This window comes from Pituophis catenifer, unplaced genomic scaffold (assembly GCF_029215685.1).
Source record: "Pituophis catenifer annectens isolate HBS135680 unplaced genomic scaffold, rPitCat1.0.hap2 SCAF_6, whole genome shotgun sequence".
Lineage (NCBI taxonomy): Eukaryota > Metazoa > Chordata > Lepidosauria > Squamata > Colubridae > Pituophis > Pituophis catenifer.
The window spans coordinates 94,476,185-94,499,693 of NW_027256886.1; the positions used below are offsets into that span (position 1 = coordinate 94,476,185).

At 42.2% G+C, this 23,509-nt stretch overlaps 1 protein-coding gene across 2 annotated transcripts in view; it reads left to right on the forward strand.

Moving 5' to 3' along the window:
• PHYHIPL (phytanoyl-CoA 2-hydroxylase interacting protein like) overlaps nt 1-17,803 on the forward strand; it is a 56,890-nt gene extending 39,087 nt beyond the window's left edge. For both annotated transcript variants that reach the window (XM_070945510.1, XM_070945512.1), the window contains exons 2-5: nt 3,975-4,171; nt 13,595-13,769; nt 14,656-14,773; nt 16,452-17,803. In XM_070945510.1, coding sequence (XP_070801611.1) covers nt 3,975-4,171; nt 13,595-13,769; nt 14,656-14,773; nt 16,452-16,989 — 1,028 coding nt within the window. In that variant the 3' untranslated portion in view covers nt 16,990-17,803. The remainder of the gene's footprint in view (nt 1-3,974; nt 4,172-13,594; nt 13,770-14,655; nt 14,774-16,451) is intronic.
• Nucleotides 17,804-23,509: the final 5,706 nt, after the last annotated feature.

The following is a 23,509-nucleotide window of genomic DNA, read 5'->3' on the forward strand; positions in this document are numbered from 1 at the left end:
TCAAGGCCCTGAGAGGAAAGGAGTGGAGGTGGGGAACAGAGAAGCAATTGCTTTCTCCAGAGAAGGGAGTGACTCAGACATTGACACCTACAGGACTGTGGGATGGATTATGTAGGCCTGTTGCTCCTCTGAGACTGAAGCCTTTGGGCCAATCTTTTGAGGGCTGCCAGGAAGTCCCACACCTTGTGGTGGAAAGGTAGAAAGGCCAGAAAGAAAAAAAGGAGGGGGGGGCAGAAAAAGGCTGCACTTCTTCAGCTCTCCAAACTGGTCTTCAAATATTATCCATGGGAAGGAATTAGTTCAGCCCAGCTTGAGAGATTGTCTGCTTGGGAAACGGAGAAGGATTTTGCAAAAGATAATTTTTTTTTCTTTCTTTCTTTCTTTCTTTCTTTCTTTCTTTCTTTCTTTCTTTCTTTCTTTCTTTCTTTCTCTTCCTTCCTTCCTTCCTTCCTTTCTTTCCGTGATTGGCAGTAAAACCATCAATGTTATAAATGCTCCCTCTGGAAAAAACAAAAACAAAATCATGTCCCAACTTAGGCATTCTGTTTTCTTTTTAGTTGCTAAAATGGCCATTTGCATGAATCAAATCAGATTTGTGTGTGTGATAAGCAAAGAAATGGCTCATTAAACCAAGGAAGAAGAAGGCAGACGTCAAAAGTACCAGACCATGAAAAACAGGGAGCTTTCATTAAGAGGGAAAAAATAGAGAGGGAGAGAAATGTTTTTCTCACAATGGATAAATATATTCCTTTAGTCTACTGTGTCAGTTGGAAACCCAGCCTTAAGATCATAAATATTAGTTAAAGATAAACAAGGCAAATTTAGTGTTTAAGGAAATTAATTTCAGTATAGAACAATTAAAATCAGTTGCCCTGATGATTATATATTAGTCTTTGGGGTTTGAATGCCGTGTCCACTAAAAGGAGCTCGTGTAGGTTAGAATTCATGCTCACTTCCCATGCTGTACAGGCAGGAACATTGGAAATCACAGAAGCTTGAATAGAGACATCTCCAGTCTCTTTCCTGAGCCAGGTGATCCAGGTGATCATTTGTGGAGGTCTTTTGAAGTAAGGGACGCAGTGGCTCAGTGGCTAAGACGCTGAGCTTGTCGATTGAAAGGTCAGCAGTTCAGCGGTTCGAATCCATAGCACTGCATAACGGGGTGAGCTCCCGTTACTTGTCCCAGCTTCTGCAATTTTGAATTGTTCTAGCAATTCAAAAGCAGGTAAAAAATGAAAATAGAAAAATAGGGACCACCTTTGGTGAGAAGGTAACAGTGTTCTGTGCGCCTTTGCCGTTTAGTCATGCCGGCCACATGACCACGGAGACGTCTTCGGACAGCGCTGGCTCTTCGGCTTTGAAACGGAGATGAGCACCGCCCCCTAGAGTCAGGAACAACTAGCACATATGTGCAAGGGGAACCTTTACCTTTACCTTTGAAGTAGATGCTGCCTTCCTTTCAGTTTTTCTTTTTTAACTTGATAATGGACCTTGTTCCATGATACATAACTTCTTTTGTGTTAGGTATGTCTGAGATCCAAAGCTCAGGTTTTTAAGTGATTAAGCCATGCTTGAGCTAAGGTTCAAGATATTTTAAACCTTTTGATTTCAGGGGAAAAGGTGTAAGCAACAAATCCTGGTTAGTTAAGAAAGATCCCAAAGATTCCACTCTGGCTGGATTGTGGCCCTTTGTGAAGCAGGTCCCAATTCTTGTACCAAGGATTTTGGGAAACTGTCTGATTGTTCCAGCCTTGCAGTAGAACAAAGTCTGCTTAGAGTGGAGCTGCAGGCCTAGTGGCTTCAGGGCCATCCTCAAGTTGCATTCTTGGCTTTTCCACTGTCTTCACCTAGAATGTTCTTTGGAATTTCTCATCTAGCCTGGGGTTTCCTGACAGTCTCTCCTCCAAGGATTAACCAGGTGTGGCCCTGCTTAGCTTTTCAGATCATCCAAGGTGAGCTAATAAGGGCTGCTACCCAGCAGAGTTCTGGTCTGATAGAGTGGCATCACAAAAATGTTATTTGCCATCATTGTTGCTGCTTTCGAGAAGAATCCAGGGTGTTGTGTCTGAGCTGACCCAGCCTTAGCAGAAGCAAGAAACAGAATCCTTGTCGTGAAAAATTCCTCTTTATTTACCTCTTGTGAATTAATTGCATTCACCCACCGAAAAGTCCAGGCAAGAACCCTGCAAAGGGTTAACTGCAGTAACAGACCTTATCACTTCCTTGAGATAATTGCCGGGCCATGAGCTCCCAGCCGAAAGGCTGCAAATTAAGTTCTGGCAAGCAGTCTTTATTGCATGAAACACTATGAGCAAAGTCTCCAGAAATACGAACTGTTGTCTCCTACGACAACCACTCCCCTTTCCTTCTATTTATTCCCCAGCCAGGGAGGGGCCAATCCATGTCCATGTTTGCTTTGCTTCCCAAGTTGACTCCTTGTCCTCCATTGTTCACCTCTCCTAACTGCTCTGTGCATAGGTGCATCTGGAACAGGCCCCAGGTGTTCTTCCTCCTCACTCATCTCAGCCTCCAAAGGCAGCTGCCTCTCCAGTGGCTTGGAAATTTCAGATGGCCCTGGCTCTATCTCTGCATCCGACGCAGAGGATCCATCAGAGCCTTCCCCACACTCCAGAACTGGCCCAAGTTCCTCCCCAACCTCCTCATCATCCGGAGTCTGCAACCAGCTCTGCTGGTAGTTGGCGGGCCACAACAGTGCCTGAGCTGACCTTATGCAATGGGCTTTTAAAAAAATTCCTCCCACATTTCCTGAAGCCTCCTCACCTGAAAAAAAGTGGGGTGGTTGTCCAACCCTTCTGAAAAAATTCTGGGAGTTGGTGAAGAAATTCAGGTAGAATGGAGAACTGCTTTCACCAAGGTCCAGTCAAGAGATTCCATGACCAGATTCCATGACTGAATTCCAGCCATGATTATTCTTATCAAACACTGATATTCCTGCTCGTAAGAATTCAAGAACCTTTGAAGTAGCTATATTTGAAATCTGCAATTAATTTTTGTGCTCATTTTTCCCAGGTTGACAATTAGTAGGTTGAAGTTAAATTAGCAAAGGAGTTATTTTTTGAATAATAAATGTTCTATCTGTCTTTAATTACTTCATAATTCTCTCCGGGTAGCTTTAAAAATCACAGTGGCTCAGCTCTGCTTTTTCTCGACTATTTTTGAACTGGCCTGTTAAGCCTTAACCAATGTTGAAAGGTGCTTGGAAAAAGCACTTTTGGGACAACAGGAGAAATTCAACCCTGCTCTGAGATCCAGGAAAGATGGCAGCATTTTGAATGTTAGCTGGGACATTGTTTTATTGGATGGATGAGCCAAGCTTCACCATTGGAAAAGCATCACTCTCACAACTACACTACATCACCTGCCCATTTTGACCCGGCCACTGCCCTTCCCTGTCACAATTGGCCCCAAGATGCTCTGCTACGGGGCATGGAGCAGTGATAATGCCCAGCTCCAGTTACCAACCTACCCAATAGCCAGAACTACTGTGTTTTCCCCAAAATAAGACCCTGTCTTATATTTTTTTGAACCCTGAAATAAGCGCTTGGCCTTATTGCCATGCGCTCAAAGGCCTGATTGGGCTTATTATCAGGGGATGTCTTATTTTGGGGAAAACAGGGTAAGTTACTTGGTCCAGTTCTATAGTTGCCTCTTCTTTTCCTTGGCTAAATGAATTCCAGCTGTGAGACAGCACACAATTAATATGCTGCTGCCTCTCCTTGAAAACCCCAAATTTGCAACTAAGTTGTTTGCTAAGGGGGCATGCATGGCTCCACCTCCCAATCTCTGTTGGTGGGTTTTTTGGGGTTTTTGCAACTCTTTTGTTTTCCAACTTAGTCTTGGGTCTTTACCCCATCTCTCTATTCCCTCTCATTCGCCCAAGGAATGCATGCCAAACGACGCTCTCCAGTTGTGCTTCTGCTAACCAGGGCTATGTTTTATCCACACCTCTGCAGGGAATAAATCACAAGACAGTGGGATTGCCGAGATGGAAGAACTCCCAGTTCCTCACAACATCAAGATTAGCAACATCACTTGCGATTCTTTCAAGATTTCATGGGACATGGACTCCAAGGCGAAGGAACGTATCACCCACTATTTCATCGATCTAAATAAGAAAGAAAACAAGAATTCCAACAAATTTAAGCACAAGGTAGGTCTTCCATTCCTATTGGCAGAAGAAGCTGCATGAAGCACTGAGCAACACAGAGTTCTGATTTCTCTACTCAAATCCTCATATCTATACTCGTAGTATTAGGAAGGGGAAAATCATTATAAATTGCTGACATAAAATGGGTTTTCCCAAAGAAAGGGAATCCCAAGTGTAGGTTTCTACCGCAGACTTAAATTTTTCTAACATCCTTGCAGTGGTTTGGTACCTCTGTTTAATCCAGACCATTAAATGTTATAATTCATCAGGGGCTTAATAGGCATTTGATTTAGTTGTTTTTCCTGCAAAGTTGGGGAAAATTAACAATGAACATGTGCGGTAAGTCATGTTGGATTTTCCCTTCGGATTTTTACAGTAGTACTCCTTTATACATTTATCACAGAGGAAACACCATTAAAATTATGGGGGATTAATTCAGGGTTATATATACAGCAGTCACTTGATCTTTTCTATATAATCTTTGAGATCAACATTTGCATGAAATGTGTTTGAAAATATGCATTTTCACATGCATGTCTCCTATCCTGTTTCCCAAAATAAGACATCCCCTGATAATAAGCCCAGTCGGGCTTTTGAGTGCATGGCAATGAGGTCAAGCGCTTATTTCAGGGTTCAAAAAAATATAAGACAGGGTCTTATTTTCGGGGAAACACGGTAATATATACATTTCTGTGTATACTTCCAATATTATATGCGAGTTGCTTTCCTAATATGATGCATTTATGTTTATGACATCTAGATGGATTTGGTTTTGTTTCATGAGATGCTGAGCCCTGGTTGAGCCAGTACTCAAACCATAGGTGACACTGGGGTAGTGCTAATTGACCAATGGGAAGACTAAATGCATTATAATTTGTGGGGTTTGGAATAGCACGCAGGAGACTCACATCAAAATAACTTTAACAGGCATTAGCTTGGCATGAATTGAGCTGAAAGTCCCAGAAACAGTGGGAAGTTCAATTTTTGTCTGAACCTTCAGCTCAATTCATGCCAATCTACTTTGATTATGACTCCATAGTTAGGTACATGCCACCAAGTGATATGAACAGTAATAGTATGGACAAAGGATGATCATCATGAATTCTTTTTAGGAAACAGACAAACTGATTTTGAAACTTTCTTAGATATTATCCACTTCAAATGTCTCAGCAATTCCAGAATTTACAAAAATTATCATATTTTTTGGATTATAAGACGCTCTGGAGTATAAGATGCACATTAGTTTTTGGGGAGGAAAACAAGAAAAAAAATTCTGCCTCTACCTACCAGCATCCATTGCTATTCATCTGGCTAGCGTCCTTGCAGCAAACAGCCTAGTCAGCTTCAGCACGTTATGGCAGCCTGATTCAGCATGAACAGCTGATTGGTGATTGGATCGGCCTCCTGGAATACCGCCAATCAGCTGTTCCAGGCTGCTGGGATCACCATAGCCCATCGCTGCCTCCACGCATTGTGTTTTCAGCCTCCACACGCTCCGTTTTTGGCCTCCGCGCATCACACTTTCAGCTGGTTCCAGGCAGCAGGGATCGATGGCAATCCCCGCTGCCTGAAACCAGCTGAAAATGTGATGCACAGAGGCCAAAAACAGGTAGTGCAGAGGCCAAAAATGTGACAGACAGAGGCCGAAAAAGCGATGCATGGAGGCAGCGATAGGCGGCGATGTGCTGTGGCGATCACCGCAGCCTGGAACGGATCTAAAATGAGGCATGCAGAGGCCAAAAATGTGATGCGTGGAGGCCGAAAATGGCTGAAGGTGGGGGCCTGCGGATGGGCAGGGCTTCGCCAACATTCTGTGTTTAAGACGCACCGCAATTTTCACCCACTTTTGTGGGGGGGAAGTGTGTCTTATACTCCAAAAAGTATGATCATTATAAAGAGAAAGAGAATGGAAAAGCAGTTTGAATCATTGTCTTCTGGAGATTACATTTGTTTCTTTGTAAATAATCACTGCAATAGTAAAATAGCTTCTCTTCTTTCCTATTATCAAGCTGTTGTTGTTTAAATGGTCAAGTACGTCACTCAGTTACTGAATCTTATTCAGTCTCGATAATTTTACATGTTGCATAGCTTTGTGCTACAGACAGAGGAAAAGGTGCTATTTAGAAAGAAAGTAAATACCAAAATGTCAAGTGTTTGCCCTCTAAAGTACTTTGAAAAAATAAAATATGCATTTAAAGGACAAATAAACATTTGACAGCTAATAATCCTGACCCTGAAGATGTGAGAAGGCTAAATCAGTGGCTGTTATGAAAACAGCAAAAATTATTTAGCCCAACTAAAGTTGCCTTAACACATGTGCTCCCAAAATTATTACTCTTCCCTTTTCTCACTCCAATTATGATAGGAATGTGTTAAGTCAACAACAGAGTTCCAGGTGCAGATCTGAACCTCCAAAGTCTTGGACTCCTGAGTTTATGTCAGTCTAGCATTGGAAGCCTAAATGTAATTTATTTATATTCACAACAACAATATGAAGTCACCATTGCTGGTTTTAGTTGGTTTTTAGTTTTAACCCTAACCCTTCATAAGCATCACGTTCTTCCCAAGAACCTGGAATGTATCGGGGTTAGTACAGTAGTGGCCAAAATTGTGGAAATCTTTTGGGAAAAGTGTATTTTCTAAAACTAATAACACCACTTTTTTTGGAGTAGTAGTACCATAAAATTATATATCAATGGAAAGATAATTTAATCAAGAATGTAATGCAATAACTCTTATGAAGGATTTGCTATTTGAATAGCAGTTACACTATAAAGAAGAAAAGAGAAACATGTAGAAAAAGTGAGATATACAAAAATTATCACCAGAGAAAAAACGAGATATGCAAAAATGATCCCCATGTTAGTTAATACTTCGTTGGGTAACCTTTAGCATGAATTATGGCCTTACAACATCTTCCCATGGAGTGAACCAAGTCTTTTAGTTCTGCAGCTGTTATCATGTGAAACCAAGATTGAATGATTGCTTCTATTAACTGGGTTTTATTGCTGGGTCGTGTCTGACTAACAAGTTTCTTTAGTCGGCTCCATAGATTTTCCATTGGGTGAAGGTCTGAGCTATTCACAGGCCATTCCAGCAGTGGAATAGGATTATCTTGAAACTCCAAAAAAAAAAAAGAAGAAGTGGTGTTATTAGTCATCAGACCTCAAAAATACACTTTTCCCAAAAGGTTTCCACAATTTTGGCCACTGCTGTATATGTGCAGACTTTTTGCCACTGATAGATAGAAATTGTGTCAATGCACAAAAGGTTTTCTAAGTCCAAGGTTTTTTGACATTTGGGTTTTTTGGAGAAACACTGGGACCATCACAGCTGGTTTATGCCACAATTTTTCCACTTTGATTTTCAGATCTTGATACTTTGTGATCTTCTCCAATTCTTTGCTTACTATCTCCTGATATTGACATATCTATATCTGGTGCGTTGTGCGCCAAAACTTTATTGGTCTACATTTAGAAATCCCTCAATATTTTAACTTGTTCATTTTTCAACTACTTTTTTAACTTGTATGTTCTCACCAATTTTTTGGTCATTGGCCTGTGATACTTTTTACAGATGTTCCAATGAAGCATTTTGGCATCTGCGCCATCATGGTGTTTTCATTCTCATTGTTATTAATGTATACAAAAATATATGCAAAAATATATGCAGATCTCCGTTTAAAAGGGACATTTAGAAGGTGTTCTGCTCCTGAACAGATCAATCTTATACAAGTAGTCCCCAACTTACAACAGTTCGCTTAGTGACCATTCGAAGTTACGACTCCACTGAAAAAAGTGACTTATGACCATTTTTCACACTGATGACCATTGCAGCATCCCCATGGTCATGTGATTTCCATTCAGATGCTTGAAAACTGACTCAAAGTTATGACAATTGCAGTGTCCCAGGATCATGTGCAGAGGTGGAATTCAGCCGGTTTGGGCGAACCGATAGCACCGATGATCAGTTGGCTCCACCACCACCCCACCCCCGCTCTATCCTGTCCTTTATTTCCTGCTTTGTAGCTCATCTCAATCGCGTGGCACAGCTGATCCCCCCCCCCCCGAGCTGTTCTACTTATTGTTGCTGACTTGGAGGGTAAGCAGCTGAGCTTCTAAATGCTCCATTTTCAGCGCTGCGCGCAAGCACCTTAGGCACCAACACAAAGCGTGGACTCACTAAACCGGTTGTTCCACCACTGGTCATGTGATCACCTTCTGACAAGCAAAGTCAAGAGGGACGTCAGATTCACTTAACAACCGTATTAGTAATTTAACAGCAGCAATGATTCACTTAACAAATGTGGCAGGAAAAGTCATAAAATGGGGCAAAAGCAGTGGTGAAATGTAAAATTTGTTACTACAGTTCTGTGGGCGTGGCTTGGTGAGGGGGTAATGTGACTGGGTAGGCATGGCCAACTTTTTTTTTTTTTACTTTTAAAAGAATTTTTTCTACAACCTCTTTGGCTGAAGAGGTTATAAAAAAATGCTTTCAAAAGGCTCTGGCGATCCCAGCTGAGTTGCCTGATCGGCAGAGGTTTTTTAAAAAGCCTCTGCTGATCAGGAAACTCAGCTTGGATTGTCAGAGGCATTTAATAGAAAAAAAAGGTTTTTTTCTTTTATAAAAGCCTTTACGATCCCAGCTGAGCCGCGCGATCATCAGAGGCTTTTTTTTTCACTTTTAAAAGCATTTTTTTAGCCGAAGAGATTGTACAAAAAATGCTTTTAAAAGTAAAAAAAAAAAAAAAAGCCTCTGATGATTGTGCGGCTCAGCTGGGCATGGGGGAGGGGCAGGGATTTTTGCTACCCGTTCTCCGAACCACCCGCCTCCGTCGCTACCGGATCGGGCGATCCGGTCCGAACCAGGAGCATTTCACCCCTGGGCAAAAGTCACTTAACAAATTTCTCAGTTAGCAGCATAAATTTTGGGTTCAATTGTGGTTGTAAGGTGAGGACTATCTGTATTCCTTTTGGACAGAAGAAAGAAAAATCTCTTTTTTGGAAGGAAATTCTACAGCCCTGGGATATGACAATAGAGTTGTTTCTTTGGCTGGTAATGGTCTTTCGTTCCCGAAAAGATCCAAAGGGCATGAATAGCTGATCTCTGGGATTAAACCTGCCCCATCACTGCTTTAAACTGGGCGGGCAAGCAAATGAGCAACTGGTGCTATTACTTCTGTTGCACGCCCAAGCATGTTCTCACTTCCTCCCCGCCCATCAAAAGTGGAAATTGCACTTGCACTGAAGTGTGATGGAATGTGAGAGATTATGGGAAGAAAAGGATGGGCTAATAGACATAAAACAGTCAAGAGACAGTTGGTAGCTCAGCTCACGAATGGCAACTCAGCCCAGGTGGAAAGAAGCATTTCAGATCATCCAGAGACTCCACCGTAATTAACTCATGGTAACTAAGGATGAAAAAAACCATCCTGGGGTTTACTTACTCTAAACTAATATTAAATTCCTTGTGTGTCCAATCACACTTGACCAATAAAGAATTCTATTCTATTGAAGATTCCTTTCAGGTATAGTTCTTCCTTCCATGATCACATCTGCCTGGTTCTGGGCACAAAACCGGAAAAATCATTTGCAATTTTCTCCTCTTCTAATTTCCTGCCACCTTCAGGGTTCTCCCTGACAAGGAGAATCCCTCCTTAATTATCTCCAATGCCAATAGCAGCTTCCTGTCAATGAGTGGCCTCCAGTCCAAGCGAGTCATTCTGCTCCTGATGAACTTTATGAACTTCATTAATGAGCTTCTGCTTCTGAAACATTTACGAGGTCCCAGAATATCTACCAGCTGTTCTGACCTAGGCTTCCCAAGAGCATGAAGCCGACTCCTCGTCCCGATAAAACCTCTTCTGTTTTGGTTAAAGGGAAATTCCTCTCCAGCAAACAGTCTTTCATGAGATTTCACAACTACAGACCTTGGAGAGTTGCCAGGCCGATATCTTCCAAACGCCACGCTGGAGCAGCAATTCCTTGGCAAGAAGTCAGGAGCAGATCTTCACCCTCATGAATTGAACCAATTGTCTCCTGCAACCCCCCTCCCCTTTAGCTCCTCTTTATTCCCTATGGGAGGGGCCATTCACCATCCACCTGTGCCTTTACTCCCAAGTCAACCCTTGTTCCTTAGTTGTTCCCTTCTCCTGGCAGCTCTGCGCATGTTCACATTGGGAACAGGCTCCAGCTGTTCTTCTGCCTCACTGATATCCGACTCCGAAGGCAGCTGATAACTGTTGGACGGCCCTGGCCCTCTCTCTGCCTCTGATGCAGAGCCCTCATCAGAGCCTTCTCCAGACTCCAGGACTGGCCCATGTTCCTCCCCAACCTCCTCACTGTCTGAGTCTGCCACCAACTCCGCTGGCCACTGGCGGGCCATAACACCAGCCTTCCCTGCCCTGCTGAAATGGTGGGCTTCAACTCTCAAAAACCCCAGTCAACTTGACCCTTTGTAAGATCTGTTTTCCCTTCACAGTTTAGCCTGAAATTCTGAGCTTGGCTGCCCGAGAATATGTCCCTTTTGATGACATTCATACATAGCTTTAATATATCTGAGGTATAATATATTATACCCACGTCATGGTCTTTTTCTTCCCAACACCATTTCGCTCCCTCTTCTAGCATGATTACCTACTTAGTGAATGTTTCTTATTAGTAGCTACTTATGGTCACTTCTGCCTGGAGAATTGGATATTCAGATGAAAAGGAGTTATATCTATGAATGTCATTGAGTCTGAATGAGGATGATATTTCGGTAATTACAAGATAAGGAGGTAGAAACTCAAAGGTTGACCTGCTCTGCTGAAGAGGCTAAATTTTGTCCTTCTGAGGGAGAGTTTGATGCCGTCTCGTTTTGCTTCCAATTAGACCAGCAAAACAAACCAGGAAGGCTCACTGAATCCTGATCTGTATAACCTTACTCAAAAGACAGGCTCCATCATTTGTAGCTGTTTTAGTAAATTGTTATTCCTGTTTATTTTAATTATTCTTGTATTTCTCACTTATAATTTATTTATGCAATATTATTCTAACCGGATAAGAAGAGAAACTCAAAAAGGATGGCTTTTTTTCTGTTAGGGGGACATATTGTTTCAGATTATCTTTTATTCTTATTCTTCATTTATGATACTGTTCATTTATGATACACCATTAAAGGGGAAAGTAACAGCGGTTGTATATTTTATTAATTGCAGTATTTCCTGTATAATATTTTATTGGTTGTATTAGGTTTTCACTTCTAAATAATATTTTAAGACTGGTGTGAAGGCTCACTTTTCCACTGATATGTTATCCTGTATTTACCCTGATTTTCCTTAATCTGTTTAGGATTACCAGCCTCTTGGCCTGCCATAAATAGCTTCCAAGGAGCTTTCTTTGTAATGGATGGTAAATGCATACATGAAAGAACCATCTTACAATATGAATAGCTTTAGAAATCTGGTCAAATATAAGAAACACCCTGATAATCTCCTTTCACGGAAGCCCACCAACCAAATAGTAAACCAGTAATGCATAAGAAATCTTAGTTGGAAGATAAACTCATTGCATACGAAATGTGGAATTGCTATAATACTTGCAACCTTATTCCATCCCTTCTGTCTATTTAGACATCTTTCTCAAGAAAAAAGTAGCAATACCTTTAGTTTTATAGCCTTCCAAATACTACCGGTTTATTTAGGACGACTCTATCTGGGCTGCAATAATTCAAATTGCCAGAAGATGGCAACACATCAGGATTAGACTTTGCAATATTACCTTGCTGCCATCTAGTGACTTCTAGATCAGGGGTGAAATGCTCCCGGTTCGGGCGAGTAGGTAGTGATGGCGGCGGGCAGTTTGGAGAACCGGTAGCAAAAATCCCTGCCCCCACTCCCCATGCCCAGCTGAGCCGCGCGATCATCAGAGCCTTTTTTTCCTTTTAAATGGCTCTGACCAGCCAAGCTCTGACATCCCAGCTGAGTTGCCTGCTAATCAGGCAACTCAGCTTGGATCGCCAGAGCTATGTAAAAGAAAAAAAGGTTCTTTTTTTCTGCCCCCCCTCCACCCCCGCCTCCAGCTTGCTTACCTTATCTGCTGGTCGCATGACGATCGCAATCCATTGCATCAGCAATCTCCCTGCCTGCAATCAAGCTCATCAGTGAGCAGCTCTTTCTGCAACTTTAAGACTTGTGGACTTCAACTCCCAGCAAAGCTGGCTGAGGAATTCTGGGAGTTGAAGTCTACAAGTCTTAAAGTTGCCAAGGTTGGAGACCCCTGTTCTATTGGGTAAGTTTTTTCCCCTTTGGGAGCTTTAAAAAATAGTTAATTGGGGTTTTTTTTAGTTGTTCTTTTTTTAGACCTAGCCATTTAAAGTTTAGGAAGTTTTAAATTTAGCTGCTTTTATATAAAAATAAAAACAAATTAAAATAAAATAATATTTGTGCAGCTGAGATTTGGTGTGTTTCTGTAGTGTTTCACTCTAACTACACAAACACACAAAATCTCACAAAGCTGTATGTGGAATTTTGTGTGTGTAAAGTGTGAAAGTTGGTTTTTTGGGCTTTTTGTGGCTGTGTGAGGTTCCTGCTTGTTGCGGGGCCATTTTGGGTCTAGCACAGCTGCTTTTACATTGTGGGTGAGCCATTTGTGTTGTGTTGTGTTTTGTAGGTTAAAAAAGGGCAAAGAAGTGACATTGACTTAGCCACGCCCACCCAGTCACGTTACCACCAAGCCACGCCCACTAATTAAGCCACACCCACAGAACCAGTAGCAAAAAAATTTAGATTTCACCCCTGTTCTAGATGTTTGCTAATGCCATTCAGTCAATGCAATACCAGCTCTGGCAAATAATTCTGCTTCTCCTACAACCATTATGTTATGTTTGTTAATGGGATTAGTGTAAGAGAAGCATTCAGGAAATACCAATTTCCTTCCTTCCTTCCTTCCTTCCTTCCTTCCTTCCTTCCTTCCTTCCTTCCTTCCTTCCTTCCTTCTTTCCTTCCTTCCTTCCTTCCTTCCTTCCTTCCTTCCTTCCTTCCTTCCTTCCTTCCTTTGTCATGGCCTATCCCCTGAATAATTATCTTCTATTAGTCAACTAACAAGAGAAAATAACATTTCAAAACCTTTGAATTCTAGTAAGAAACTAACCTCATCCACAACCCCCAATCCCAGGTATCTGGAGAAAGGCATGTTGAATATCACACGCATCATAATATCACTGTGGAGATAATACAAAGTATATAATTTGACATGCATTGTGTAATTTGCATTGTTTGTGTGGTGGTGTCCTAGCACAGGATGTTGCTTGTCCACTCTACAGCTGTTCCTCATGAGAATGGAGAACACCAAGCTGAGGAGATGACGTTCAACAGTTGGGAGGCTCACTTATTTTTGGTACTCTTTCTATCTTCTTACTTTTTCCTCCATTTCCCTCCCCAACTAGGATGTGCCTACAAAACTAGTGGCAAAAGCTGTCCCCCTGCCTATGACCGTCCGTGGCCACTGGTTCCTGAGCCCACGGACTGAATACACAGTTGCTGTACAGACGGCTTCCAAGCAGGTGGATGGAGACTACACAGTTTCAGAATGGAGTGAGATTATTGAATTCTGTACGGCAGGTGAGTCCTCTGCTTGTGGGAACCAGCCTATGGCCAAGAAGCAGCTTATCAGAAGCAAATAGCAGTTAAAAGAAGCAGAAAGGGCTGGGTGCCAGAGTGGCCACTTTGGGACCGGGAGCTGAGCACTGAGAAGGTCAGGAGAATCCCCTGGGAGTCGGATGCTTCAGAAGATTGTGAGGAAGGTAGGAAAATAGGAGGTCAAGGAAGAAGGGTCACTTGATTGTTGCAAAGGTGAATAGAAAAATAAGTGACCAAGATGAAAAAATTGCATTCAGGTGGTTTGCTGATCCATAGAGAAGGAATGAGGATAGAACCACAAAATGAACAGATGAAGGAAGAGTGAAAGACACAAAAGGAAGACCAAGAAAATCACACTTGGACAGAGCTGATGAAATAACAGAATAACATAGTTGGAAGGGACCTTGGAGGTCTTCTCGTCCAATCCCCTGCTCAAGCAGGTGATCTGTACCATTTCAGACAAATGGATATCCAATCCAGAGAGAGAGAGAAAGAGAGAGAGAGAGTTGAGAAATTGAGAACCAAAGGTGGGGTATGAATCAAAGTATGGGCAGGATAGAAGCGAGGCTGTTTGCAAGAAGAGGAAGATACGGAGAAGAATACTAAATAATGTTGCTATTATTAAGATTACCTTTTCTTTTTTCCTTTCCTCTTTTATTTCCTTTCCCTACTGTGTCTTACGCTCCTTCTGAACTTGACATCATGTTGCTTACCCTGAAAGAGAATAACCAATGGTGAAATAGGGACGCGCATACGGATAGGTGTGTGTTGCTAGCTTTGAGGTCCCAGTTGATAATAGCACCATCAATCATCCATTTGGAAGCACCGGTGTATTGTCCTCACTAAGAAAAATGTTTTGTATTCACAGATTATTCCAAGGTTCACTTAACACAACTTTTGGAAAAGGCAGAAGTGATTGCAGGGCGTATGCTTAAATTCTCAGTCTTTTATCGGAATCAGCACAAAGAATACTTTGACTACATCAGGTAAGTAAAGGCAAAAAGAACCAGCTTTCCAGAGATGCCCGGTAGTAGGATTCAGCCAGTTCGCACCACTTCGGGAGAACCGGTTGTTAACTTTCTGAGCAGTTTGGCAAACTGGTTGTTGAAAGAAATCATTAGGGCAGAGAACCGGTTGTTAAATTACTTGAATCCCACCACTGGAGATGCCTGACTGCCTGTGGAGGAGAGAAGAGCAAAGCTTTTCCCACTGATAAGTGACAAGGAAGCGCTCAGCCCCTCAGTTTTAGGAGCAACTGTTCCCTGTAAGTGTTATCATTGATAAGTGAATAGCAGGTTGTACTCTTCAGTACATTTAGTTCCAATATTCTTGAAATCTAAAAAAAGCAAAGCAGTTTTACCAGATACAGCTTTAAAAACAAGAAAGCCAAGTCGTTATAATATAGAAGTCTGATGTTCAGGAAAAATTAACGATGACATCTAGTCTTGGAGTAGCTTCATTGCTGGCCTAGGATTAGCTCATCTGGCACTGGGGGGTGACTGTGCTGCCATCCAAAAAGGGATTGCTCTGCTGCCCCTCCTTGTGGTCCAAAATGGTTTATCTCAACTTTTAGTGATGTTCATCTCAGCCCTCTTTTGAGATGTGGAATCCACAATCTTGGTTCTGAGAAATTAAAAAAAACACAGAAGATGAACCTCATCTAAAGTTTTCTTCACTTCAATGCATGGAAAGCATAGAAGAAGACGAAGTAGAACTAGAACTCATCTTATGACATTAAATTTTGCCCTAATGGAATGCTTTTCTTTGTGGACAAACATCTTACCATGGATGTAGCACAATCTGTAGCCCTTTGGCCAAATCCAGTGACTTTTAGGAAGGGGACAGAAGTAGATTTACTGCAATATACCATATTTTTCGGAGTATAAGATGCACTTTTTCCCCCTAAAAGAGGGTGAAAATTTGGGTGCATCTTATACACCGAATGTAACCCCGCCCACCCACCGGCCCCCACCCTTTGGCCTCTGCCTCCCAGCAATTTGCCTCCTTGCAGCAAACAGCAAACAGCCCGTTTCAGCTTCAGCACAGCCTGATTAGCACAAGCAGCTGATTGTCAGTTGGATCGGCCTCCCAACCATCAGCTGTTTCAGGCTGCAGGGACTGTCATTGCCTATTGCCGCCTCTGCGTGCCCCATTTTCGGCCTCTGCTGTTTGCTATAAGGAGGCAAATTACTGGGAGGCAGATTTTTTTTTTCTTGTGCTAATCATGCTGTGCTGAAAATGAAAATGAAACAGGCTGTTTGCTGTTTGCCACAAGGAAGCAAATTGCTGGGAGGCAGAGGGAGAGGCAGATTTTTTTTTCTTGTTTTCCTCCCCCCCAAAAGGTAGGTGCATCTTATAATCCGGAGCGTCTTGCACTCCAAAAAATACAGTAGATTGTTGCAACTTTTTAATTGTACTTTCTATTCTAAAAATAAGAGGACTGGGCTGCATTTGGTCTTCCATTCAATATCACACACTGCCTAAAATTAGAGACCCTCTCCAATAAGATACACAGCTCCCTGATAAAAAGCAGATTTGGTCTCTGCCAGCATCTGTATTGTCCAGTTTCTCTGCATAAATGCAAACAGGATGAGGGGGGTCTGCGTGGTCCCCACACTCTAATGCCACCATAGAACTAACATGTTCCCCATCCTTTACTTCTAGAGAGCAGCATGGAAGCGTCCTGCAGCCCTCCGTGAAGGATAACAGCGGCAGCCACGGGTCTCCCATCAGCGGGAAGCTGGAGGGGATCTTTTTTAGCTGCCACACCGAATTCAACACCGGAAAGCCCCCCCAAGATTCGCCTTATGGAAGATACAGGTTTGATATCGCAGCCGAGAAACTTTTCAACCCAAACACAAATTTGTACTTCGGGGACTTCTACTGCATGTACACGGCCTACCACTATGTCATTCTTGTCCTTGCCCCCGTCGGCTCTCTGGGGGACGAATTCTGCAAGCAGCGCCTGCCTCAGCTGAACTTGCAGGATAACAAATTCCTGACCTGCACCGAAGAAGAAGACGGGGTCATGGTTTACCACCATGCACAGGATGTCATCTTGGAAGTGATATACACTGACCCGGTCAGTCTCTCCCTCGGCACAGTGGCAGAAATCACCGGCCACCAACTCATGAGTTTGTCCACTGCCAATGCCAAGAAAGATCCAAGCTGCAAGACATGTAACATCAGTGTGGGACGCTAATTTCCATCTCCACCCCCTTAGGACCCTCCTCCGTTGCCTACGCCCTCTCTCCACCCTCCACATCAGACGCATGACGAATGCCCTCCTTCCCAGAAGCAAGCCCCTGTCACCCAGTTCTTCAACAGTTCCTCTCGCGGAGCAGAGCTACATGTTCCAGCCACGCTGGGGCAGCCCCCTAAACGGCATCCAGTGAAGCATCTTTCTCCCTTTCTGCCCTACAGCATTGAAGCCGAGCATGCTGGCCGTTGTACCCACAGCTTATGTGCTTTCCCTGTTCCGGTTGGATGCTGCTGGTGGGGACACGGGATGGGATGGCCTCACCGTGCCAGTCAGTGGGTCCCTGCGTCATGGGGGAGAAAGGAAAGGAGCTCCACGTGGAGACAGTATTATCTGCAGCCGCCCTGTGTAGCATGTAGTTCTGCCCTTAGCATTTCCCACGTTCCTTCCCTCCTGATCCGCCACTGCTTCCAACTGTTCAAAATCTTGAGGGTATTTTAGTTTTCTTTTCTTTTCTTTTTTTCCCTAGCAACCATTTATACATCTAGGTGCTGCAATTGGTGTTAATTTGTCCCTCCTCTCTCCATACTGCCAAATGTAACAAATCTATATAAACAAGCTTGAGTAAAATAAAATTTCCTGGCTTCTAAATAGTGTTTAAATATGCATTCATTTTAACCTACTGAACAACTTAACTGGAATATTTCTAAACAGCATGAACAGGTATAATGGCAGCATGATTAACTCTCACAAGCCTAGGAAAAAAAAAACAAATGTCAGCACTTCCAATGTGTCGTTTGACAGTGTTATTTATGTTATTTATATGAGCTAACAAACAAACGGAAGACCTGTGTTTCATCATAATAGAAAAATATTTTATTTGTACTGTTGTATAAAATATTATACAATCATATAGAATATATAGATGGCATTTTAATAGCAACTGTACACATGTCATGACAGCATTTTCCCTTATCAAAGATGTAGTTTGTAAACTTCAAATACTTGTGTATCTGTTCCTGTTGCTCTGACATGAGTTTTAATTAAAACAGATTTATGAAGGAGACCACTCTGGTTCAGTTATAAATGATGCAGCCAACGACACCGAAACACCAATTGCCATAGAAACAAACAAACATACAAACAAACAAAAAAATCCACTTAGTTTAGTCATGGGACACGGACCTTTCCCAAATCATTAAAAGATTCCTCCCCCCTCTTTTTTTTCTTTTTTCTTTTTTTTAGAAATCATGCTTCAACTTTTACATATATTGACCTACAGACAAAGTTGGTGGATAATGGAATTCATCTAATGCCTTCCTTTATGACACTATAGCAGAAAGAGAGTAGACCCTGCCCACCTTTTGCATGAAGCTCTGGTTCTTGGGGGTATCTCCCCGGGCTTCCTCGTCATTTCTGATGTTGTGAAATCACCACCCTTCACACATGAACATCTCATTTGGTCCTGTCCTCACCCACCTCTCTCTTTGCTTGTGGGAATCCTCCTTCATCTGTGCACCGGAAGGACAAGACCAAGGGCTCTGCCTCTCCTTTTCATGCAATTATTACAAAAAGACGAAGGCTAAAGACAGTACGTGCCTCTTCCTGGAGTCTTCTTTGAATCTGGTTTCCGTTAAACCTGTGTTTCTTGAGAAGTCTCCTGATTGTCCACCTCTGACTCAGTCATGCTCCTTATAGAAGTGATCTTTTTTAAGCTGCGAGAATAACTCGCTTATAAAGTCTCTTCCTTTTTAATCTCAAGATGGCAGAAACCAGCCACGTATATATTCTAGCCTATAGCAAACCAAGTTAGAAAACACGAAACCCAACCATCCGCCATTCATAACCATGACACTTAGATTAAATATCTGCATACATCATAATGCAATAAACTATTATCACTATAACAGAGTAACTTGGCGATCATCACGTGTGAAATATTAAGATCCTACAAAGTGCATGCTTTCAAACAAGCTTTGGTAATCATAAAAAGCAACATTTTATAGTATTGTGCTACAGAAAAGTGCTACACAAATAAAGATTAGAATGGACCACCAAGTAGTTTGTTTCATTTTGGTTACTATCAACCAAGCCCTGGAGATTTCCCTTGAAGAGGATGGGGTAGTTTACAATTCCTTTCCCTGAAATGTATTGGCTACTCTTTCCTGTTTAAGGGTTTGACCCCATAAATGCCTAATCTTCCTTCTTAAAAACTGTGCCAAACTGTGCCAAAAATCACTACTTAATTTCTGCACTAAATATATATACTAAGCACACCATTTTAGCCCACTACCTTTTCCTAATTAATTTGCATCCTTCTGAATTCACCCCTTGTTTTTTGTGGTGCATGGAAAGGTCAAAACAGAAATGCTACAGGAATTAAAATGAGGGAAGTGTTTGATCTTATCCCCATTAATCTGATTAAACTGTTTTGGGCTGAGAGTGATCAGAAAGGAACAAGTTGCTACGGTCTTCATTTTTGTCACACGGGAGGCTCACAAAACCTTGCCACTCTTCAACGCATTTTAAACTCCTTTCATAAAACCTTTCCTACTGTCTCAGTATATGTTGTAGGTTCCTTACCATAGCTGGAAAGTCATTCCTTTGGTGAACGATATTCTCTCCCCCCCCCCCCTCGCAGATATGAGATAGGAAAACTGCTGTGTGGACTGCATTTATTTTTTTAGCTTCTTAATGCATAAGTACATTATTCTCAAAAGGGATGGCACATAATTCTGAAGCACTTATCTTTTCTATTCCTAAAATAAACAAATTCTAGATATTGGTGTCTATCAAGCAGAGTTCCACCAAATCACCTCTCATTTTAACATTTACTTCGGAAATAGTACACAGCTGAAAAATTATCTGTATTGTTTCGCTACTTTGTCCAGTGACTCTGGAGGTGACCAGTGGCCACTTCATCCTGTTGGCTGTGGCAGAAGATCCATGTGTTTCTGTTGAGCTCATGAGCAAAAGCAAGCATCACAACATTAATCAGAAAACACAAACAAATGGACACACCCAACCGGGCAAGAGAGAAGCATGGCGAAATAAGGTCCAAAATCACAACAAAGAATGTGTTGTAATGAAAATGAGAACAACCATGTTAAATTATCTTTCCACTGAGTGGGGGAAGCCAACAACAGACATAAACACACTGCAGGATTTAGGCTCTGTAGCCACTCAAAAGATTTAACTGATTAGGAGCATACGGCTTGAGGGGGTGAATTTCTCCTCCTGTTGCTTTCAGCCACATTACAATCTGAAGTACTGAGAAACTGACAATACCCCTGTCACAAACCGTCCCAAGAAGGAGGGAGCTTTCAACAGTAAGACAGTCAATGTTGTTGCATCTTAAAATCTGTTTTTTTGCAAAGTAACCTCTACATCAGAGGTCTTCAAACTTGGCAGCTTTAAGACTTGTGGCGTTCAACTCCCAGAATTCTGCAGCTGGAGAATTCTGTGAGTTGAAGGCCACAAGTCTTAAAGCTGCCAAGTTTGAAGACCTCTGCTCTACATCAAAGCATATTTACCCACTAAACCAATTCAAACCATCGCTGATGAGTGATTTGTTCTAGAAGATGCAAGGTAATATCTAATTTAAAAGAATATTAAAATGATGGGATATTCGCACTTTTGTTCTGCTCTTACAAAGCATTCGCGCCTTCAGCATTTCTTCATATATGAGCTTCCTCAAAGAATTCCTCACCCAAAGATGGGGAGTTCTGGGAACTGAACGTATCTGGGATAGAGAGGGGAATCATTTAGGGAAGACTGCATATATGACTTTATCATGTATGCCTTTAGTTCACATTGTTTTCTAGTTGATTATAATTAGTTACGGGTACCAAGTCAAACTTTAAGGCACGGGTCTAATTTTCCAAAGATACTCTACACAAGTATCTTCTCAATATTCTTGGTCTACAACTGTCATAGTCTTTAGGGATTATGGAGTTTTACAGGTTTTACAGATTAACAGAGTTGGAAGGAACCTTGTAGGTCATCTAGTCCAACCCTCCCAGTCCCCGCCCAAGCAGGAGACCCTACACCATTTCTGACAAATGGCAGTCCAATCTCTTCTTGAAAGTCTCAAGTTTAATGCGACCCAACATCAAGATGCAAGGGCGGGGAAGATGGTGATAGACAAGTTTCACAAGCAAACTTCACCTGAAACTTTGGGTTCATATCTAACATAGTCCCACTAACATGCTTAATACAGCGGTTAACTCTCCCCCCCCCTTTACCCTTCCATATCTGGATGACCTTCTCTTAAACTAACATCAAAGGATAGCCCTGAGCCATTGAAAAGCAGCCAATAACTTAATGATTCCCAATTATAAAGGGAGTGACAACCATGCCAACATGCACAATGCCAAAACAGAACAGATTTCTACAGCTGGGGAGGGGGATGAACCTTCCAAACTTGCAGGAATTGTTTTAAAGTCCCACCCCAACCCTTCTCCCACCAACCTTCCTCCTTGTATGGAGCCCTGGCACTTGGAACAGGACATGGTCACAGAGCTGACCTTGGAGACAGAAGGGATGGGTGGAAAAACAGTGTGTTAAGCCTGGGAAACAGACTGATTCTTCCCTATTTCACTAGGGTATATGTAATGGGAAAGGAAAATTCAGTCAAAATTATGTGTGTGTCTCTCTCTCTCTCTCAACAAAGGATGGATCCAGTAAGACTTGAAGTGTGCCTCCTGACCTGTTCAGCCTCAAAGGACTGATACGTAGGCACATGGCTGGCAGGTATGATCCCTCCCTTGCTTTACTTCCATCTCTAGCCTCCCAAGGAGGAGAAACTGAGCGGGGAAGAGGGAAAGTCCATATTCCATCTACTCCAAGCAGGATCTTCAAACCACAGGTGAGAATCCACAATATAATCCTTCGTATGGCATTAGATCCCCTCTGGACATTTATAGAGCAGATGGGGCTGTGGAATTTGGTTCCCACAAGCTTCCCACAGGCAGCTTAAACCCAAAGGAGCACGGGTCCTTCTTGGTTTTATGGGACAGATGGGGAGGTATGGTTTTTCCCAAATCCTGGCTCTGGGATGGAAGAGAATTAGTCATCACACCTACATGCACACTTAAACTCACACATAAATGCAAATGTATTTTTAGACACACACCCCCCAAGTGATCATGGAGGCTGGATAAACTACACTTCTAGTATTTTTGTTTCAGCTTCTATTCTAAAGCTTGGACCAATTTTATAAAGTCAGAGGCTGTGTTGAAGTGTCCAAGAGAGAAATTGGCCCACTTTTCACCTCGTTTTCCCTATAAGTCCATGTTTGTATATGCTTAGTAGACATCACAATGCAAACCAGAGAGAACTCCATCACTCAGTCAAAAGTAGTTGTACACTTTGTGCAAAATCAGGAAACTAGGCTAATCTTGTTAGCTGCCTGCAGAGTCAATAGTTCAGAAGACAACCTGTTCCTTCAGTATGAAAGAGTACAAAAACCCATCCAGCTATTTTCCAAAGGATGCCCTCCCTGTTTGAATCAAACATTCTCATTCTCAGTGCTTCTCTACCACTTCCACAGCCTGGACTGAATATTCTATGTGTCTTTGCAACATCCAGAACCTTCCCCAGAGTACATGAGTGGCAGAGCAGAACAAGGCCACTTTGGGAAGGAGACATCTCTTGAACATCAATTGACCCAAGGTTTAAGTAAAATGTAAGACTCTGCAAGGCAGGGAAAATGTGTAAAGATGACTTTCCAATTGCTGGACTTCTCAATACATCCCATCAAAAAGCATTATGTCCTAATCCACCCAATCCATATTTAAGAAAAGTCAGAAGTAGTAAAAACACAGAACGCAGATATGCTGATGTCCGTAACAGAGAGGGAAATTTCAATATAAACACTTCAGCTGGATAAACACAAAACTGATCCAGCTTTGGCAGCAACCTCTCACCCTAAATTCTCTCTACAGCAAGCTGAAATCTGCAAACAACTGCATTTTCCAAAAATTTCCTTCAATGTGCACAGAACAACAGTTCACCCACCGTTTTAAAAATTATTGCATAATTTAGTCCTGGGGACTGAGAACTGGTCTTGTAGCCCAAATGCTCCCTACTGGCCCTTGAATATTTTTGTAAGAATTATTGTGAGAATTTCACTAAGCATTGCTCATGTCTTTGCATCAAAAGCACCAAATGCTGCCTTCTTATTTACCAAAAAGAGAAAGGAAGATGGAGAAAGATGAAGATTCTCAACAGCCGAACTCTGTACTTTAGCACCATGTATTCTGATTTGCAATTGCAATGTGGGTGACTAACCCATGTTACATAATTCATGACATCCTGATGAGTAGGACATCATGACAGCTTCCATCAGATGCCAACGCTTGGTGTTGTTCCTTGTGTGTAATTATGGCATTCTTGCCCAAAAGTGGTGAGGGGCAGGCAGTGGGTGATACCCAAGATTCCTGAATTGGCCCTTTCACAAGATTACTGAATCTTGGAAAATCTCCCTGATCCCATACAAATCTCATGAGATTGCAATGCCAGA